Consider the following 19645-nt stretch of genomic DNA (forward strand, 5'->3'; position numbering starts at 1 on the left):
ACACGGTGCCCCATTAACATGTGTGGTTTTTACATATCAGTTAAAAATCAAAACTTAAAAAACATGGACGTCTGGGCCTCCTCCCCAGACCCATCCAATCTGGATTTCTAGAGGTGGCCCCAGGCACAGTATTTTTAGATGTTTCCCAATTAGCCCCAAATATTCAAACATACGGTCAGGATGAGGAGACTTGGGACTGAACCAACCACAGTAGGTAGCTCCGTGCTCTTGCCCATGACTGGGTCGGGACTCATCATGTGACACGGTTCCATGGGACGCCACGTGACAGCTTCTAGGAGAAGTTGCCTGTTCTTGCGCTGAGACGTGGGACAGGGTGGGTGGGTGGGATGAAATGATTTGCCCCTTCGCTGGACATGACTCTGAGGACAGGACATTTGCAAATGTGAGAGACCCTGGGCCCATCATGTCCCCGAAGGAAGATGGAAGAGAACCTGGGTGATCCAGCTGGGGGCCGTCCTGCCTCTGCAAGTCTCGGGACAGGGAGTAAGGGTCTTCGTACCTAAGCTCTTGGGAATTAGGCTTCCATGCCTTGCAGGTGAAAGGGTCCCCGCTTCAGTTACTACGTCGTGTAGAGGGTTTCAGGAAGGCATGAGGCTGCCCCTGTGTTGCCTGTTGTAACAGAAGGAAAGAACCCCAACGTCATCTTGTAAGAATTAACCCTCAATACCCATGTTTCTATACAAATCTCTACAATCCAGGGTTTTTAGGCCTCTTGGAGGAGAAGCCAGGCAAGGCAGGAAATGGGGACAGTTGGACAGGCTGTGCACTCAACAACAGCCGGAGGAACTCTGAGCTTCAACCCAGGGCTGGGGGCGTCCTGTATCAACACGCAGTCACCACCGCTTTAAGTAGCCCTGTGGTCTGGCCTAGTCCTGAAATCTGGGTCAGGTAGGGCCTTGAGATGCAACACGACAAGGGAAAGAGAGAGTATGCATGAGAACATTCGGAGTCCAAACCGCGGAAGACTTTAAATATGCAGTTTAACATCTTGGTGCGATACCTGAGCCCAGACAAGCGACTCACTTAAACTCATGGCCAGCCAGGCAGCGCTGATCAGGTTACCTGGTTCTCAGGTTCCCAGCAAGGGGAAACTTCTCCGGCCCCTTCTTCCCTGGAAGAGCTCCAGCGTTATCATGCAGGCTTCATCTCTACTCCAGTTTCCTTAGCCATGGCAACGCGGGGCATCCGGTCGGCTGGGCACAGTTCTCTGCCAGGGTGCCCATGACAGCAGATCTTGAGGACCCACAGACCCCAAGATAAACCCAAGTATGAAGAAGATGTCGAATGGCCTGGGCACAGTGACACACACCTCCTGCTCGGGAAGTTGAGGCAGGAGGATCTCAAGTTTGAGGCCACCCTGGGCAACTCAGCAAGGCCCTGCCTCAAATTTAAAAAGAACTGCGGATGTGATTCAGTGGTATAGCATCCCTGGGTTCAACCCGAGTACTGCCTAAAAAAAAGAGAGAGAGATGAGCAGCCGGGCAGGGTGGTGCATGCCTGTAATCCCAGTGGCTCAGGAGGCTGAGGCAGGAGAATTGTGGATTCAACGCCAGCCTCAGCAACTCAGTGAGGCCCTGTCTCAAAATATAAGAAAAGGGCTGGGGATGTGGCTCAATGGTTAAGCACCTCTAGGTTCGATCCCTGGTACCAAAAAAAAAAAAAAAAGACAAGAAAAAAAGAAAGTTTTGCTGCTTACTAACAGCACTGTGTGGCAAGAACCACCCACAGGAAGGTTTTGGTTCAATATGAAATAGTGGAAAGAGAATGTATGTCTCCGGGAGAGTCACTGGAGTGGAAAATACTAAAATCATTACCATCGACCTTTTGAAATCTGTTTTTTGATCCATTCATGGAGATAGTACTACGGTTTGAAATGAATGCTGATGAGTATTTATAAAGTTTATTCAGATTGCCACCTGTCAATAAATCCTACCTGGCCTGGAAGTTGCTCATTTCACTTTGGGGTCCCCAAAACAAAGGTGGAGGCCTGTGTTAGGATTCCTGAAACTCCTTAAAGGAGAGACTTACATGAAATGAATCTTTGTTTTACAATGAATGTGAAAATGTTGGGAAAAATGCAAGAAAGAGTAAAGGCCTGTGATACAACGTGTGGGTGTGTGTATGAGTGTGTTTGTGTATGTGTGTGTATGAGTGTGCATCTGTGTGTGTATGAATATGTGTGTGTGTGTGTCCATTTTATTGCATCAGCACTAATGTTAATTCCAGTGCTGTGTGGTTTGAGTGGAAGCCCCCGGCTCTGTCATTAGGTCTGTGAAGAACCTTGAAAATAAAGGAGTTTGATCACCAAAACTATCATACTCAGGCTGGGGATGTAGCTCGGTTGGTAGAGTGCTTGCCTCGCATGCACAAGGCCCTGGGTTCAATTCCCAGCACCACAAAGACAAACAAACAAACAAACAAACAAATAAATAAATAAAACAAAAAACCTGTCATGATCAAGGAGGATTAAGGTCAATCATTCGTATCCTCTCAAGACACGAGTCCCACCTTGGACAGAGTGCAGTTTTCCGGAAGAGCAGAGCTAAATGCCAAGTTGGAACTGACTTGCTTAAGGGCTGCTGGAGGTGGGGAGAGGGGTTCCTGAGGCTTGGGTGCCTTGGGAGGTATCTGCTGCAGGCCTGGGATGGTGAGGGTTCCACAGGGGGAAGACTGCTTTCTCCACCCTTCAGGGCCGTCAGAGACGTCTCTTTGCCACCAGCTTGCTGTGGGGTACGAGACTATTGAGATATAATTAAATCAGAGCTGATCCTCCCCCTCAGAGTGAGTCCAAGCATGGCCTTCTTCCTTAAATAAGACCTGCCAGAAGCCAGGCACGGTGATCCACACCTGTAATCCAAGCGAATGGGAAGGCTGAGGCAGGAAGATCGCAAATTTGAGGCTGGACTGCACAATTTAGCAAGACTCTGTCTCTAAATAAAATTTTTAAAGAGCTGCGGATATAGCTCAGTGGTAGAGCACTTGCATAGCATGCTCAAGGACCTCAACACTGTGAAAAAATAAAATCAATCCTGCAGAGACATTGTCTCACCATAAGTCAAAAATTTTTTTAGGGGGGGGGATTGAATTCAGGGGCACTCCACCACTGAGCCACATTCTCAGCCCTAGTTGTATTTTTACGTAGAGAAAGAGTCTCACTGATCTGCTTAGTGCCTTGCTGTTGCTGAGGCTGGCTTTGAACTTGTGATCCTCCTGTCTCAGCCTCCTGAGCTGCAGGGATTATAGGCGTGCACTACGGCGCCCGGCTCACCATCTCTCTTGATCCTCAAAATAAAAGCCACCCACAGATATTGAGGAAAAAGAAAAAAAAAACCCACAGAGAAGCAACCCAATTGAGGAATTCAGAGAAATAGGATGGATGGGAGTGTGAGAGCTGAAAGTGAATTAAGAGAGATGATCCAAAAGGAAGAACAGAGAAAAAGACATCCCTGAGTCATAGAGCAAGGTGGTTGCTCAGCCTTGGAAAATGATGAGAATGAGGTCTGTGGTAGGATAAGTTTCTAAGACTCTATTTCCCATACCTAAACCCACCCACCCTGGGAACTTAAAATGCAAAATGGCTTATTAATGATGCTGAGAAGTGCTGCAGTAGAGAAATCTGTTTAACTCCTACATTTAAAGAAACTCTTTCCACATCACCTGCTTCCAGCGACATCCTGCGGGCTAGAGTTCTACACTGCACTTTTGGTACGTGTTCCCAGAGTGTGTTAAATAAATATGGTGGCCGCAGAAGAGGTGTTAAGGAAGATGCAAAATAGAATGAGAAAAACACCAAACAGAAGCTGACGTCGGCTCTCCCTCCTTCCAATTCTGCGGATCCATGCAGAAAATATGTAACGTGCAGCTTATACAGCGGAGACTCCAACACCAGAGAGAATTCAGACGGCAGCAAAGCCAAGAATCCTGAGTAGTTTAGATGGTCTACGTTACTCAGCATCTCAGGCTTGAGCTTACTCATTTGTAAAGTGGAGGAGTTAGACATCAGGATCTCAGAGACTCTGCCAAACCTTAAAGTCTTAGGTACCAAAGGAGCACTGATCTTTTTCTTTTGGTACTGCGGAGTGAACCCAGGGGCACTTAACTCCTGAGCCACAGCCCCAAACCTTTTTAGATTTTAGTTTGACTCAGGGTCTTCCTAAGTTGCTTAGGGCCTCACAAAATTGCCGAGGCTGGCCTTGAATTTATAATCCTCCTGCCTCAGCCTCCCAATCTGCTGGGATTACAGGTTACGCCAGCATTCCTGGCTCAAAAAAATGTGTACTTTCAATTAGGATCAGGAAACTCTTCTCACTCTTGTCAAGAAAGAAAAACAAAAAACTTATTAGTTATTTGGCTACTCAAAACTGAAGGAACCAATAGAATATTTTCTTCTATTGTGGAGCTCTGAGTAGATGCTGAAAACCAGCTTCATGCTGCCTTGAGATGGGTGTAAAGTAAAATCCTTGAAATGCATGCTCTTCTCTAGGAGTTATCCACCTTGGACTCTGTTTTATTTCTTCCTGAAACAGGGTCTCACCAAGTTGCCCAGGCTGACCTTGAACTCGTCAAGGTCACAGGCATCCCACTCAAGCTGATTTAAGGAGAACAGAGAATTTGTGGGAGAGAACTATGATATCTCGGGTTGCATCCAGCTTCAGGAACAGGAAGACCTTGGGGACCCAAACAATGTTGTTGAGTGTCGCCTTCCTCGTCTCCAGCTCGGTTTTCTGCTCTGTAGGTTTCCTATCAGGCAGGCAATGAAGGGTGGCTCCTGTGGCTGTGCCAGTCATGATCCTTGACTGCCATGCTTGAGAATAGAGGCAGAGCCTGCTCCAGATATTACAAGCAAAAATAATAATCACTAAGGGTTACTGAGCACCTGACTGGGCCAGGTACTCTTCCCACACCTGGGGGTCTCCATCTCCATGGAGTGGTACTGCTACATTTCCATTCTATGACCAGAAACTAAGGCTCGGGGAGGTGAAGTGGCTTGTGTGCTGCATGCATGGTCTGTGTGACCTTCATTGAATTATTTAACCTCTCTGTGCCTCCGTTTCCTCATTTGTAAAAATGCCAACAGCGACTGTTTCCCTGGCTGTCGTGAAGATGAAGCGTAGGCCAGCACCGAAGGAAAGGACCCAACAGAACCACTGCTGACGCCTGGGAGCCATAGTTCTCGGTACCACTTCCCCTTTCCCTTCTCTCATCCCCTGCTTCTTTCCCGGTGATGTTCCCCCAAATCTCAACGCCATAACTTCTGTGAGGTGCCCCCAGGTTGACTATAGGTATCCGAAACACTTTTATATTTTGGAATATTTGCATATGACCTAATGAGCTATCCTGGGGATGAGGCTCAGGTCTAAACACAAAATCATTGTTTCATATGATTCCTCATAGACTTTGCCTGGAGGTAACTTTACACATTGTTATGGTTTGGACATGAGGGGTCCCCCAAAAGCTCACATGTGGACAATGCAAGAAGATTCAGAGGAGAAATGACTGGGTTGTGAGAGTCTTAACCCAATCCACGAATTAATCCCTGATGGGATGAACTTAGTGGGAACTGGAAGCCACTGGGGTGTGGCTATAAGGTATATATTTTGTATCCGGCAAGTGGAATCTCTCCCTCCCTCTCTCTCTGCTTCGGATCATCATGACATGAGCTGCTTTCCTCCGACACCCTCTTCTGCCATGATGTTCAGCCTCACCTCGAGCCCCAAGCCCCGATGAATGGAGCCGGCCTCCTAAGGACTAAGACCTGTGAAACCATGAGCCCTCACATAAACTTTTCCTCCTTTACAATTGTTCTTGACAGATCTTTTAGTCACAGCAGCAAAATCGCTGACTGTAACACACTTCTTTTTTTTGCATCAGGGATTGCATCCAGAGGTGCTTAACCACTGAGCTGTATCTCAGCCCTTTTTATTTTATTTTATTTTTTAAAAAATCTTTGTTTATTTATCTTTTATGTGGTACTGAGGATCGAACCCAGGGCCTCGCACACGCTAGGCAAGCCCTCTACCGCTGAGCCACAACCCCAGCCCCCTTTTTATTTTATAGTTGAGACAGGGTCTTGCTAAGTTGCTTAGGGCCTGGCTAAATTGCTGAAGCTGTCTTTGAACTTGTCCTCCTGCCTCAGCCTCCGGAGCCACTAGAATTACAGGCAGGTGCCACCCTGCCCAACTAGACATTTTAAATAATTTTGCACATTTTGACTGTGATCTGTCACCTGAAGTCAGGTGTGAAATTTTCCACTTTGGTTTTTTTGTCAAAGTTCAAAGATTTTGGATCTTGGAGCATCCTGGATTCGGAGAGTTTGGATTAGTGAAGCTCATCCCGTGCATTCGATAAAACGGAGTCTCAACAGATCATTGTAGTGGATGTAGGAGAGGAAGTTCAACGCAGGAGATGTAGGAAAAAACCACAAGCAAGATGTGGTTTCCATGTGGGGAAGGTGGGGCTGAGAGTGGGGATTAGGTCAAGACTGTCCATCTGGCCTGGCTGGGAGCCAGTCACCAGACCTGCGTCCTGAAGGCCAATCCCACACTGAGAAACCTCTAAGGGGAAGCTTCTCCTACTGCTCCCACGGGGGCAGGAGGCAGCCTCAGAGTGTGCCAGCAGGAGAGCTGCGGGGGGCAGCCCACTGTCCCCAGGAGGGAGAGGTAGTGGGTTCACGTGGGCATGGGACCCAGGCAAAGGTCAGGTCCCACAGGAAGCCCTTCCCTGATGGTGATTCCATGAAGAGATGGTGCTAAGTGGTTCTCATCAATTATCTGGCAAGTTTCACAACAAAGATAGGATCTTACGGAAAATTTAATACATGCACTGGCAACAGATGCTTCTCCATTGTGAGGTACCCCACCAAGTCAACACACTGGGAGGGTGGCGTCCATTGGAGTTGGAGAAGCTCTTCCGGATCCTTCTGGATTTTGCTGCTGTGACTACAAGATCTGACAAGTGATGGATTGATGCCTGGAATCGAAAGTATTCTACGCTTTTTTTTTTTTTTTGGTACCAAGAATTGAACCCATTGGGGACTTTACCACTGAACTACCTCTCCAGCCCTTTTTTAAAATTTTGAGACAAGGTCTCACCAATTTGCTTAGGGCCTCATTAAGTTACTGCAGCTGGCCTTGAACTTGTGATCGTCCCGCCTCCTGAGTCATTGGGATTATAAATATGTAGCCCCACAGCCAGTTCTTATAATCTTGAAACCTGGACACAGGGACACATACATGCAATCCCACTGACTTGGGAGGCTGATGCAGGAGGATTACAAATTAGAGGCCGGCCTCAGAAACTTGGTGAGACTCCCACCTCAAAAATAAAAATTACAAAGGGCTAGGAATGTAAACCCCTGGGTTCAATCCCCAACACCCCCAAAGTATTCTAAGGCTCCACATTGCTCCTGCTAAGTTCTCCTATATGAGTCAGTGTTTTTGACCTCTTTCAATGTGCAGTTCCTAACCAAGTGAGAGCTTATACTATGAAATCTTGAATATTCAGCCTCCACTTGCTCCTTTGGTGAGTGCGGGGTGAGGGCCCCTGGGCATGAAGTTGGGCGAGGGGAGGACTCACATGCTCAAGCCAGCGTCTATCAAAGTCCTGCCCCTGTTTGTTGCAGGGTGTCAGATACGAGGGCCCAAACCTCCAATGACAAGCGTCTGTGAATCGGACACCATTTGTAATGTCAACTTGACTCCTCTCACAAGCCTCCGGTGGCCGTGATGATGGGAAAGAGCCAGACACGGAGGGAAGTGGAAGGTTCTGTGGGAAGTATTTTGGCTTCATGTCACAGCATCAGTGAAACAGGGGGCGAGATGAAGCTGGGGGTCTCCTTACCAGCCATGGCATTCAGAAACTTCCTGAAGTGGACCATGAACGCCAACAGCTGTGCTTTTCAAAAGCAGGTGACATCTGAGGTTGCTGCTGGGTAACGAATGAAAGTTCTGTGGCCAAATCCAGCTCAGTGGCAGGAGAGAGAAACACGGCCCCCCTGAACAGGGTGCCTTGGCCCCCAGCCGTGTCCACCTGCTGCCCACTGTGGGGCATTCTTGCCATAGCGGGGGGAGGAGAGCAAGGCCAACCTGTTCAGGGGTCTGTTGTGGATGCCCCGGGAGCTTCTCAACTGGATAATTAAAAAATAAAATAAGTAAAAAGGGGAGAGAAGGATACTTTCTGGGCTGACTGATACCACTGAGCCTCATCACCCGGGCCCCCTGCAAACTAGCTGAATCTGCAAACTTCTCCATCTCTCAAGGGAGGAGGATGTCTGCCATTGTGTTCTCAAAAGTCCTTAAACGGAGATGGCAAGAAACCCTGGACCAAAGCACCCCGTGTTCAGTGTCTTGTCATTCTACCTGTCCTACGGCACGAATGCCCATGTGTGGCTCTAGAAATGGCGTATGGAGAAAAATAAGGACGAGGCTTCTGTGGAGCTGGAGAGAAGCCAGGCAATGCAGAGTGACCAAAGGCAAGTGGCTTTGGAAAGGGTCTGAGCCTGGGGGAAGAAAACGGCCGTGGGTACTTTTTCCTACGTTCATGCCTTGTAGCTTTAGGCAGTGTCCCAGTCTGTGCTGTTCAGGGTGACCAAAACCAAGACAGAAAACCTTTAGTCTTCATGGTCTAAAGACACCAAGGAGGGTTTCCGGCAACAGCTCGGCTGGAAAGTGGGAAAAACTGTAAAAAGAAAGAGTCCGAAAGGCGAGCCTCAGAGTTTGGGCACACATAAAGTTTGAATCCAATCGAGTTAGTTATCCTACCGACATATTTAAGTCCTTTAGGATTAAAAAGGGCATATGATAGATGACTTTATTGGCAACACATTTAACAACTTAGATTAACTGGACAAATTTCTTGAAAAATACTATTTATAAAGCTGACATAGCAAGAAAGAATCAAACAACAAAACAAAAACACCCCACTGAATTGCTCTTTATGGCTTACATTAAATTTGTAAATAATTATTTTAAAAAATGATCTTTTTAAACCAAGGAAACACCTAGCTACAAGATTTCACTGGTAAATTCAATCACTGAAGAAAAAGTAATAATGATGTTATAAGTTTTTCCAGAAATTAAAGGAGGAAACACTTCTATTTCATTTTATAAGGTCAGTGTAACCCTGATGCTAAAACCTGACAAAGATATTACCAAAAAAGATTGAGCTGGACAACTCCAGATGATAAAGGATGCATTTGGAGCTGGGGATGGAGCCGACAGTACTTCTAGCACATTCAGTAAATGTATATAAAGTCTTTCTCACTGATCTGTCAGGAGAGAGGAAAGACTAAGATTTATGTTAGTGTCTGCCGGGGACGACTGGTGGAAATTAACTCCAAAATGGAATGGAGCTGGGCTTCCTGTGTCATCAGTCACTCTGGGCACAACCCTGGGTGTTGGAAAACGAAACAGAAAACGCAGAGGAGGGAAGGAGGGTCACTACAAGGAAGGCTCTTCTGGAACACCTTGCTCATCAGAACGCTGGGTTGGGCGAAGCACCTAAATGGCTGATGTGAAGAAATTGGAGCAGGAGGCTCCTCTGACCCTCCCCCACCTGTCACCACGGAGCGATGGCTGCCTTCACGTCGTCAAAGAGCTCTCCTCCCTTGGTCCTCAGCTTGGGTTCTGTTCTCAGCAAGAATTGGTCACCTGGTCCTGCTGGCCTGCAGAGGGGCTGGGGCATGTGAAGTGCAGATGGAATATTGGGCATTTACTTCCTTTCCTCTCTCTCTCTCTCTCTCTCTCTCTCTCTCTCTCTCTCTCTCTCTCATCAAGCTTTTGTTTCCCACGTTTTAGGATCACCAAATTGAATTTCAGCGGAATGCCCCTCAAATTTCCATTTTGGCAGAAGCGTTTGCAGTTTATGTGATACATAGTTTTGTAAAGTCAGGATGCATGAAGGAATGCTCGGGGATACTGATTCCACAGTCCTGGATTCAAAAAACCCAACAGTAGCTTTTGCTAATTAAAAGTGATTAAATGTCTTCAAACTGATCTACATTTTCTAAGTGTTCAAGGAACACGTGTTGATTTCTATAATTCAAGGGAGGAAAATGACAAAGAAACAACCAACAGGAAAGAGCCTGTAACAGGAGGGAGGAGGAGGAGAGAACTTGGGGACCGCCCAGTCTGGAAAGGGTGGCCTTTTACTGGGCAGGCTCCTGCCCTTCAGCACTGGCTCTTGAAATCCCACCGACCTGAGTTCCATCCTATGAGACCATCTGAGGCCAGATAAGAAGCTCTGAAGCACAGCTGAAGACTTACATGGACTGACTTTTTGAAAATAACCAGCACACTCGTGCGTTTATTTTTAACAAAAGCATTTGGTTTAAGGGAAGGAACAGAACTTGACCCCCACCACGAAATCCTCCCCTGAGGCCCAATCACAGTCTTGCTCTTGCTGTAAGCAGGTCTCTCTTCCTAGCACCTCAGAGAAGGGGAACACAGTGCAGAGCCCGTGGCTCTCAGAGATGGACAGGATCAGCTCTGAAACCTGAGAAGGGTCTCTCCTCAAGAGCGTTACCTGGGGCTGCCGCAAAATGACGTGCACAGCACATGGAGAGTGGGTGGCACTACAAAGGGATGTTTGTGATATTTCTTAGTTTTCAAGAGCAGTGATACACCCAATGTTGGCCGCATACAGAATCACCTTGGGGGAGATTTAAAAACAAACAAAAAAAACCCTGTTCTCCTTCAACTCAAAATACCAGGACTCAGATATACCATCTTGGGCAAGCCACCCCATCTCTGTGAGTCTCTGCTTCTTTTTCTTCTTCTTCTTTTTTTTTTGGTACCAGGATTTGAACCCAGGGGCACTTAGCCACTGAGCCACATCCCCAGCTCTTTTTATCTAGAGACAGTGCATTCTTGCTGAGTAGCTGAGGCCTTAGCTAAGTTACTGAGGCTGGCTTTGAACTCAGGATCCTCCTGCCGCAGGCTCCCAAGCCACTGGGATTACAGGCGTGCCCCACAGCGCCCAGCAAGTCTCAGCTTCTTCCCTGGCAAGTCCCCTTAATAAACCTGCCCGTGTACATCGAGAGAGATGGGTGAGGATCCAACAAGCCAGCAGCCTTTTGAAAGAAACCAAGTATTAGGGAGAAGTGAGTTCCACCATCTCCTGGCAGCCAAAGGCTCCCTTGGTAACAGGGACTGGCAGTGCTGGGAGGCATCTGATCACCATGAAAGAAAGAGGCAGGGGGCACCTCGAGGGGCGGCGCCGCACCACTGGGGACTCCTCAGGACTGACTTCTCAGTGTCCAAAGAGAAGGGCCTCATGCTTGTCACACGGTCAATCTGGAAACACCGCAGCGTTCCCCTGGGCCAGCGGGCAGGCTGTTTGGGAAGCTAACTGGGCAGATGCGGTGAAGTCATAACAAGTTGATTTGAGGGACGTTGGGGCAAAGGGTCTAAGTGCAAAGACCACAGGGACTTAAAGATCAAGTGCCAGCACATGTGTAGGTGCGCCCAGGTGTGTGCACCTGTGTGAGAGTGTGCATGTGTGCACACCGGTTCTCAGCCTTTGAGTTTCCTGGTCTTTCGTGGTAGAGGGGACAAAGTGGCACACAGGAAGGTCCCTTTCCTAGTCCTGAATCCTTCTGCCCTTCGCTATGTGTGGGACCTAAACCAGTCCTCCCACTCCTGGACGCCTCCGATGGGATTCTAGGGCATTTTCAAAGAAAGTGTCTGTTTCCTTCTAATCCTAAATCTCTAAGGTCTAAGATAGTTTTATCTGATCATTTTATATGTGGCTTTCATGGTAGCTACTTTTAGGACATTGTCAGTCAACTAAGGATTTGACCAGGATTCTTTGTCAGGAAATCAGCTCCCTAGTTTATCTTTGTTTATTTGTAAAACATGAGCTGCTTGCTCTTCAATTGTCGTAATGGATACAACCTATCACACTTGTACCTTGTCAGTCAACAAACACCTGTGGCCAGGCTTCCTGGGTGGGTTGTTCCTGGAAAAGGCAAAGCCTCTTCATGTGTCTGTGATCAACCACGATTAACCCAGAGACCACTCTAACAATGGCCCAGGCACAACACCAGGTGAGGGACCCAGGAGCCCTGAGCTCCCCCTGGTCCCTGCAGATGGAGATGAAATCACTGTTGGCATTGGGGGTGGTGACTGAGGAAACTAAGCCCTTCATACGTCCAACCCAGGCTGCCACAAAGTCACCCCAAACACCTTGGTATCTCTCTGTGAGTCCCTCAGCAAACCCACCACCAATCATTTTAAGTTTAGACCAACTTCCCAAAACTATCTATGCTACTACCCTTTTACCAGAGAAAGAAATACAGAGTTAAGGAACATTCCTTTAGAAAAAGACTAATCCAATTCCTATGTTTGAATACCTACATGCCTGGCACTGTCCTAGGCTCTAGAAGTTCATCATTGAACCACACAGACACCATTCAAAGGCTTACATTCTATCTGGGCAGAGGCCGACCAAAAAAAAAAAAAAAAAAAAAATATATATATATATATATATATATATATATGTGCGTGTATGTGTGTGTGTGTGTGTCACACACACACACACACACACATGCTTTTTAGGACCTTCTTCATGGTTTTCAAACAGATTCTGGATTGTCATGATTTCCTAAAAATGTGCTGTCCCAAAATTGAGCCAAAACTTCATCTATTCTAAAATAGATGAAACCTGGCCTTCCAGCTCATAACGAAAGTGGGTTTTTGTTTTTACACTTGTATTCGCCTCTGTTTGGAGAGGAGGCTCAAATGTGTCTTACTTGTTCGTTGGCTTGACTTCTAACTTCCATTTTCAGAACCATAGCAGGTGAGCCCACCGTGTGCCCTGGTCTCAGGCTGCGCCTAGAATAAGGGTCGATGTGTTTGTGGGAGAATGTTGCTCTCTGCAGATTTAGTTTCTTACTCATGGAATCCAAATTAGCAGTTTAAGTCCAGTTTTCTCCAAAAACAAACAAATAACTCAGCAAAATAACTGGACTTTTTGTTAGGTGCTTTCTGTTACAAAAACACAGAGATCCGGGCAGGTTGGCTAAGCAAGGGAGCATGGAGTACAGACAGACCCCAAATTAGGGTGGTTCAACTTACAATTTGTCTGCTGTATGGTGATGCCAATAAGCTCTCAGAAGAATCTGCACTTGGAGTTCTGAACTTTGACCTTTTCCTAGGCTGGCCACAGGCTGCAGAATCCTCTCTGGAGGTGCAGGGTGGTGGCAGCCGGCCGGCGATCACTCCAGGGACAGCTGGTGCTCTAGGTCGCTGTTCTACAGGTGGGTGTATCCAGTGCACTTTTGACTTTCCATGTTTTCAACTTCGGAGGGGTTTATTGGGATGTAAACCCACAAAAGCTGAAGCCCCTCTGCACAGAGGTTCAAGTGGCATGAGACAGAGTGCTGGAATTCCAAGGTCACAAACCATAGGGCAGCTGGGCCTCGCAGACACAAATCGGGCCAAGGAGCTCCAGAGGCACAACCTGGGGCCTGAGACGACAGGACTCTGAGCCATCAGCTTCCCTCACGCCTTTCCCCACTCTGACCTGGATTCTTCCCAGTCGTATCTTTTCTCTGCCTAACTTCTGATTTGTGACTTGGCTTGCTCTCAGGGGCTCTCTGTGCTGCTGCAACAGAGCGTACTTTTAGAGCACGCCCCCCCCCCCCCTTTGGCTCATGTCCACCCAGTTTGCTCCATATTTCTCAATTCAAAATTTCAAGGATAAAAATTGAATTGGGCTGGGTGCTGTAAGGAGCACCACCACGTACCACCTGGTGAGTCTGGGAAAGCAAACACAGCAACTCAGGAGGCTGAGGCAGGAGGATTGCAAGTTCAAGGCCAGCCTCAGCAACTTAGTGAGGCCCTAAGTAATTCAGGGAGACCCTGTCTCTAAATAAAATATAAAAAAGGGCTGGGGATGTGGCTCAGTGGTTAAGTGCCCCTGGGTTCAATCACTAGTACAAAAAAAAAAAAAAAAAGAAGAATTGAATTGGATCTCTTTGTTCATCCCAGGCCAATTTGTAGCCAGTTTCCTGGTTGAATGAAAACATTTGTTGGGGCGCCATTGATGGGTTGGCTGTTCTTGGCTCAGGTGTGCTCCCCTGTCTCATCCGCTCTTGCTCTAGGGGATCTTGCTGTGGATGGTGTGTGCTGAGGGCCAGCTCATCATCAGGACCTGTGGGCACAGCAGATGTGACCGTCCAGTCCAGTGGCCATGGGGACTTTTGTCAGCCTCCCAATCATACTTTTCTACACAGTGAAACCACTTCTTCCTTGGATTCACCATTGCACCCCACTATTAGTGAACACTGACCGCCAGTCTCTCTCTCTTCTTTCCGAGGCAAGTTTAAAGGTTTTTAAACATTTTCTATCATCAGAGGCTTCCTCAGTTTCCTGAGATGTATGGGATGATGCTTCTTTCTCAAAGGGAGTACAACTCACTTTGGGTGCGACCTTTTTAATAGGGGCCTGGAGAGGTCTGGATCAGGGCCTAGTGGATGCTGATGGTTTGGGTCCTGGGACCCAGAGCTAGGCTTGCTGGAGGGCAGGTGTTATGACTCTGAACTGAGGTCTTCAGAGTCAGGGGAAAGGTGGAGAAGCTAAGTGCGAGCGGCAGAGCAAGGTCCAAATCGGGATCAAGAACGAAGATCAGGAACTGGCCCACCTGGATCAGATGGGGGTGCTGAGCCGACCTGCCTGCGTTTGCTGCCCAGACTCACCAGGGGGTCATGGCGGACGTGCCGAAGAGCCAGTGTCTTCTCCTTCTCCCTTTCCTCCTGGTCGAGTTCTCTGCCTCCATGTCTGATCACCCCTGCTCTCCTTCATCACCTCGGCTCCCCAGGCTTCCTGCGGGGATCACTTCTTCCTGCCCATCGCAAAGCTCTCCAGTGTCTCGACTCTCTGGGGGTTCAGTGTGACATGATTCAAGCTCCTCCATCAGCTTGCTTTAAAGAACAAACCCGGAAGACACATTTAAGGGTGGGGAGAAGGGAATTGCCCTGGAATCCCTGTTTGGAATGCACTGACGAACGTGGCCCAGGGAGCCTCAACTTTACTATTTAATGCTGTATTCTGGGCACTAAGAGCAAAAATGGGCCTTTGCGCACCTGCTCGGGAGCCCGGCTCTCTCTTTTAGCTCACAATCCCTTGGAACATATCTTACTCATAATTTCAGGGCTACTTTAGAAGGGACATCTTAGCTACTAAAACTCTGCATAATGGGACACTATTTTTGTGGATAAATCATCTGTTATTATTTAAAGCAAACTCTGACCTTTCAAGAGCAATATTTTTTCCATGAGACAATGTTTTTCTCTGCTGCGTTTGAAGGGCCAGTTATTTGGTATTATTCCAATATCCCTACACTCTAGGATAGTCGTATTAGCTGAAAAAAAAAAAAAAACCAGAAAGAAAGAAAACATTTGATTCTAAAGGAGCAGCTACTTCACCCATTCATGGACTCAATTGCAACATTAGGGCATTATCTGGGTCGGGGATAAACTTCAATTCAAGAAGTATGTGAGTGTTTACCACTGTTCTAAAAGAATCAAGGGAAGTAGTTATCGAGTACACAGTGTTTGCTACGCGTGAGACCAATTTAAATTGCACAGAGTAAACCCACATCACAAAGTGCTTCAGGTACCACCTACTATAAAGTGGCAAGCAAATTATGTTGACTTGTCTCCTTATTAACATAAAAGAGGAAACATTCTGTCTCTCACTAGTTTGTAGTGTTCTGCAGGCCTCTGTCTGCCAACCAAGAGGCATGTTCTGAGTGCCTACAGATGAGGAGACACTGCTACTAAAAGTATACCTTTTCCACCAGGTCAATTGATTTTCTTATTCAAGTGACTCAAGAGCAGCAGTAACTTCATCTAATGTGGCATTAAAGGTGTGAAAAATGAGGCTCACTACAAAATCCTTTTTCTCCCCAACTCTCTAAAATCTTTTCTTTGTGCATCTAAAATAGTTACTTGTAAACAGAGTGCCCATAGCAACAATGCTCATTCACATATTTTCCCCACATTTGATATCTTATTTAAGAGCAAGGGGTTTGGAGTCAAGTTAAAATTGAGTTGATATTGTGACTATTACTGTAAGTAAATGTGATGTTAGGGAAGCCACTTAAGCTCTCTGGGTCTGTTTTCTTATCTCTAAAATGGGACTAATAGTAGAAATTACCTCACTGGCTATTAAGAATTAAGTGAAATAATATTTGCAAATTTCTTAGGACTGGGAGTATACATTCAATAAGGCTGGATTTAATTATTATTCTTTAATAACTGGCCCAGCTTTTGTAATTCTGCCAGGCAGTTTCCATGGATGAGTCAAGTGACTTATCCAGGGTTAAACAATTCGCTAGTGACAGCACAAGGTCTTCTGACTCCAGGCCCCAGGATCCCCGCCTCACCCCATTACCCCCAGTCAGCTTTATAGACTTTTACAGAATGAGATGCAGTATCCAGCACAAGAAGAGAATTCTCCTTGGTGAAGGTCAGTGCCACAGGATGGGAAAGGCCCTCAGTGACCATGGGCTTCAATCCTGGGAACTCTTCAGGTTTTCCTAAGCACAGGATAGCTGGACCTGAGGTATCTGTCACGACCACATTCCCCTGGTGATCAAAGGTCACAGCTGAAGCAGTAACTCTGGAGGGAAAGAAGAGGCTCAGCCCAAAGGTATCCACCTGGCCGATCAGTTGCATACTTGAGCTAAACACCTTCACCCTGGTACTGCAGGTCCCGGGTCCCAGGGCCAACGGGTGCTCTAGGACCGCCACAGCCCCAGTGAGCCAAGACACTGCCACCCCTCGGGGACTGCTCAGATGAGCTTGCAACCTTTCTGTTCTCTGAAGGGCTCCTTCCAGGAAGTCGACTTCCAGCAGGTGCAGAGACCCTCCTTCTGCATCGGTTACCAGGACCCCATTCTGAGGGGTGGTCTCCACACCCCAAGGTAAGGAGAACTGGCCTCCGATGACGAGCTTGATCTGGCCAAAAAAATCAAACACTTTGATGGAGCGGTCGCCAGCATCGGTGACAACCACGTGGCAGTCATTGGTGACGGTGACGTCCAGTGGGTACCTAATGTCTTGGGCGGCGTCCCCTCTCTCTCCAAATTGATGCACACATCCTCCCCCTGAGTCAAAGATCTTGACCCGCCTCTTGCCGTCGTGCACCACCACGACCCGTCCCGTCTTGGGACAAAGTGCCAGACCCGTGGGGTTGACCAGGGTCCCCCACCCGCCAAAGGCGTGGTGGCAGCTAAGGGCCCCGGGGATGCAGGGGGCGGCGCAGGGGGCAGCTGGGGACCGGTGAAGGGTGGAGCCCAGGAGCTCCAGCAGGTGCAGCACCGGCAGGCAGTCGCTGGTGTCGCAGGCGCGGCAGGCTCGCCGGCAGAAGGGGCACTCGAGGGCCAGGGTCCGCGGGTGTGCCAGGGCGGCCACGCAGGCCAGGCAGACCACGTGGCCGCAGGCCAGGTTGCGCGGGCGCCGCTGCTGGCTGTGGCCGAACCTCTCAAAGCACACCTTGCACTCGAGCAGGCTGATCTCGGCCTCGCGCACCAGCTCCCGCGGCGTCCCCCCGCCGCCCGAGGCCTCCTCCCCCATGGCGCGCTGTCCCCGGCTGGACGCTGCCCCCGCGCAGCCCGCGGTCACGGCCACTGGGCGGGGCGTCCGCCCTGACGTCAGCGCCGCGGGTGGCTGACCGCGACCTACCGCCCCCTGGTGGGCGCGCGGCGTTTCTGCCTGTGTGGACGTTTCCGGGGCGAATTCACGTGCGCATTTTTTGTGCAGACCGGTAACCCTCAGCCGTGGGTGGATCCCCTGCATTTAACAGGGGAGGAAGCACAGCCATAGAGGACAGGGTGTCCCTGTTCTGCAGCCCATGAAGGACAAAGCAGGAAGTAGAACCCAGTATTCCAGCGCTGGAGTCCCATGGTCCCTTCATGTGAGGTGTGACCCGGCTGGGAGAACACAGACGCGTCAAGGTTAAAACTCTCAGAAAGTGAGAAGGGGTGCGCACTTCTTTGGTGTGTTTTAAGACGTTTGTAGTAAAGCAGATGTTTCCTGAATATTTATAAAATGAATTTGCATGCGGAAGAAGGAAGGTTATAGGACAATACTCCAACACACTAAGCTTGTGACTTTCAGATGGAGAGCCACGGCTGAGAGTGCCTTCCAGAGGAAGAAATATAAAATGATAAAGCTGTTAACAATTACTATAGAAATTTGCTCCATGCATGCCTTTTTTATAAAAAGGGTTTACATAGGTTATCTCTTTTAAACCTCATGACAATCCTATATGGTGTATTATTTTCATCACTCATTTTCTACAATAGAGTTCATAGAGGTTCAATATCATGTCTAGGGTCACATGGCTAGCAAGTGGCTGAGCTTCATCCCCGGAGATTTAGCTGCTCTGGGGTGTGGTCTGGGCTGCTGGGAATTGTAAAGGCCCCCCAGCTGATTATAACATACAGTCACGTCTGAGAACCAATGCACTATGGTGAGTCCATCAAATACCAACAGGTTCCAGTATTCCAATCTCAGGTAGGATTGAAAGCAAAAAAAAATCTATTACAGTCTTCCATTTGCAGGATGTTTTTACCCAAATGTCTTACTCGAACAAGGCCCTTGACATTCTGTTCACTTAGAGATCCCAATCATAACCAGTGACCCTTTTATTTCCTAGACTTCTGAGAACACAGGGTTCTATCACCTGTTAAAACCCTGGGAGAGAAACTTAATGTAAGAAAGAACATTTCCTTATTACTTGTTACATGATTCAAAGATTGTATATTAGAATACCACAACCAACTAGTTCCGTAATTTCAGAATACATTTCCATTCCAACTAAATTATCCACTAAAAACACACCCAACAGAGAGTTCTTCCAGAAGTAATTTCTTAGTGAAGAAATGCCATTCAGAACATCAAAAAATGGAATATTTTTAGAAACAGTGTTGCCTAATAGAAATATGAGTGCTACATTATATCATGCTATTTTTTTGTCGCCACACTTTATAAAAGAATCTAGTGATGTTAATTTAAGTGTCTATTTTATTTAACCCCAAATATACAAATATTGTCACTTTGATTTTTTTTTAATCATTACAAAAAATATCAACGAGATGTTATACTCTTTCTTTTGTGTGTCATAAGTAAAATCCAGTGTGTATTGTTCACTTACAGCACATTCCAGTTCAGATTAGCTCCCTTTCAAGTGCTCATTAGTCACACGTGGCCAGTGGCAGTCACACAAGGCTGGCTGCTACCCTCAGAGCAGCACAAATGCAGGCCAGGTCTGTGCTGAGATGTTACCTTCTCAAGATGCTTCCCAGCCTGACTCTGTGGATCCTTGACTTAGTCTAACTTGTCTCTTCTCCAACATTCTTTAAAAAATATTCAAATATCTCAATTCATTGTTGACTATAGCTGAGCTTTCACCCTTCAGCCTTCCTGTCCTGCCAGACTTCCAGTGTCCTGCCAGACTTCCAAGAGGGAGAGGCAGGAGGGTCCAACTCCTCTGCACACTACTTGCTAATCCTACCACCTTCTTGATCCTTTGTTGCCCCCGTGAGGCAACTAATAGTACTGCACCACCAGCTTTGTTAGCCCTTGGGGCTGCAGCCCAATCAAGGCCTCCGGGAAATA

At 47.6% G+C, this 19645-nt stretch overlaps 1 protein-coding gene across 1 annotated transcript; it reads right to left on the minus strand.

Annotated features, from left to right (window-relative positions):
- Positions 1-16273: 16273 nt before the first annotated feature.
- Nhlrc1 (NHL repeat containing E3 ubiquitin protein ligase 1) lies at positions 16274-17610 on the minus strand. The gene has a single exon (XM_026402195.2). It carries the CDS (start codon positions 17597-17599, stop codon positions 16412-16414), a length of 1188 nt encoding a protein of 395 aa, XP_026257980.2. The 5' UTR covers positions 17600-17610; the 3' UTR covers positions 16274-16411.
- Positions 17611-19645: the final 2035 nt, after the last annotated feature.

The sequence above is a fragment of the Urocitellus parryii genome, chromosome 8, assembly GCF_045843805.1.
Source record: "Urocitellus parryii isolate mUroPar1 chromosome 8, mUroPar1.hap1, whole genome shotgun sequence".
In the NCBI taxonomy this organism is placed as follows: domain Eukaryota; kingdom Metazoa; phylum Chordata; class Mammalia; order Rodentia; family Sciuridae; genus Urocitellus; species Urocitellus parryii.

What these genes read in the sequence shown, in the direction of transcription:
- Nhlrc1 (XM_026402195.2), bottom strand. Translation starts at nt 17,599, where the DNA reads ATGGGGGAGGAGGCCTCGGGCGGCGGGGGGACGCCGCGGGAGCTGGTG.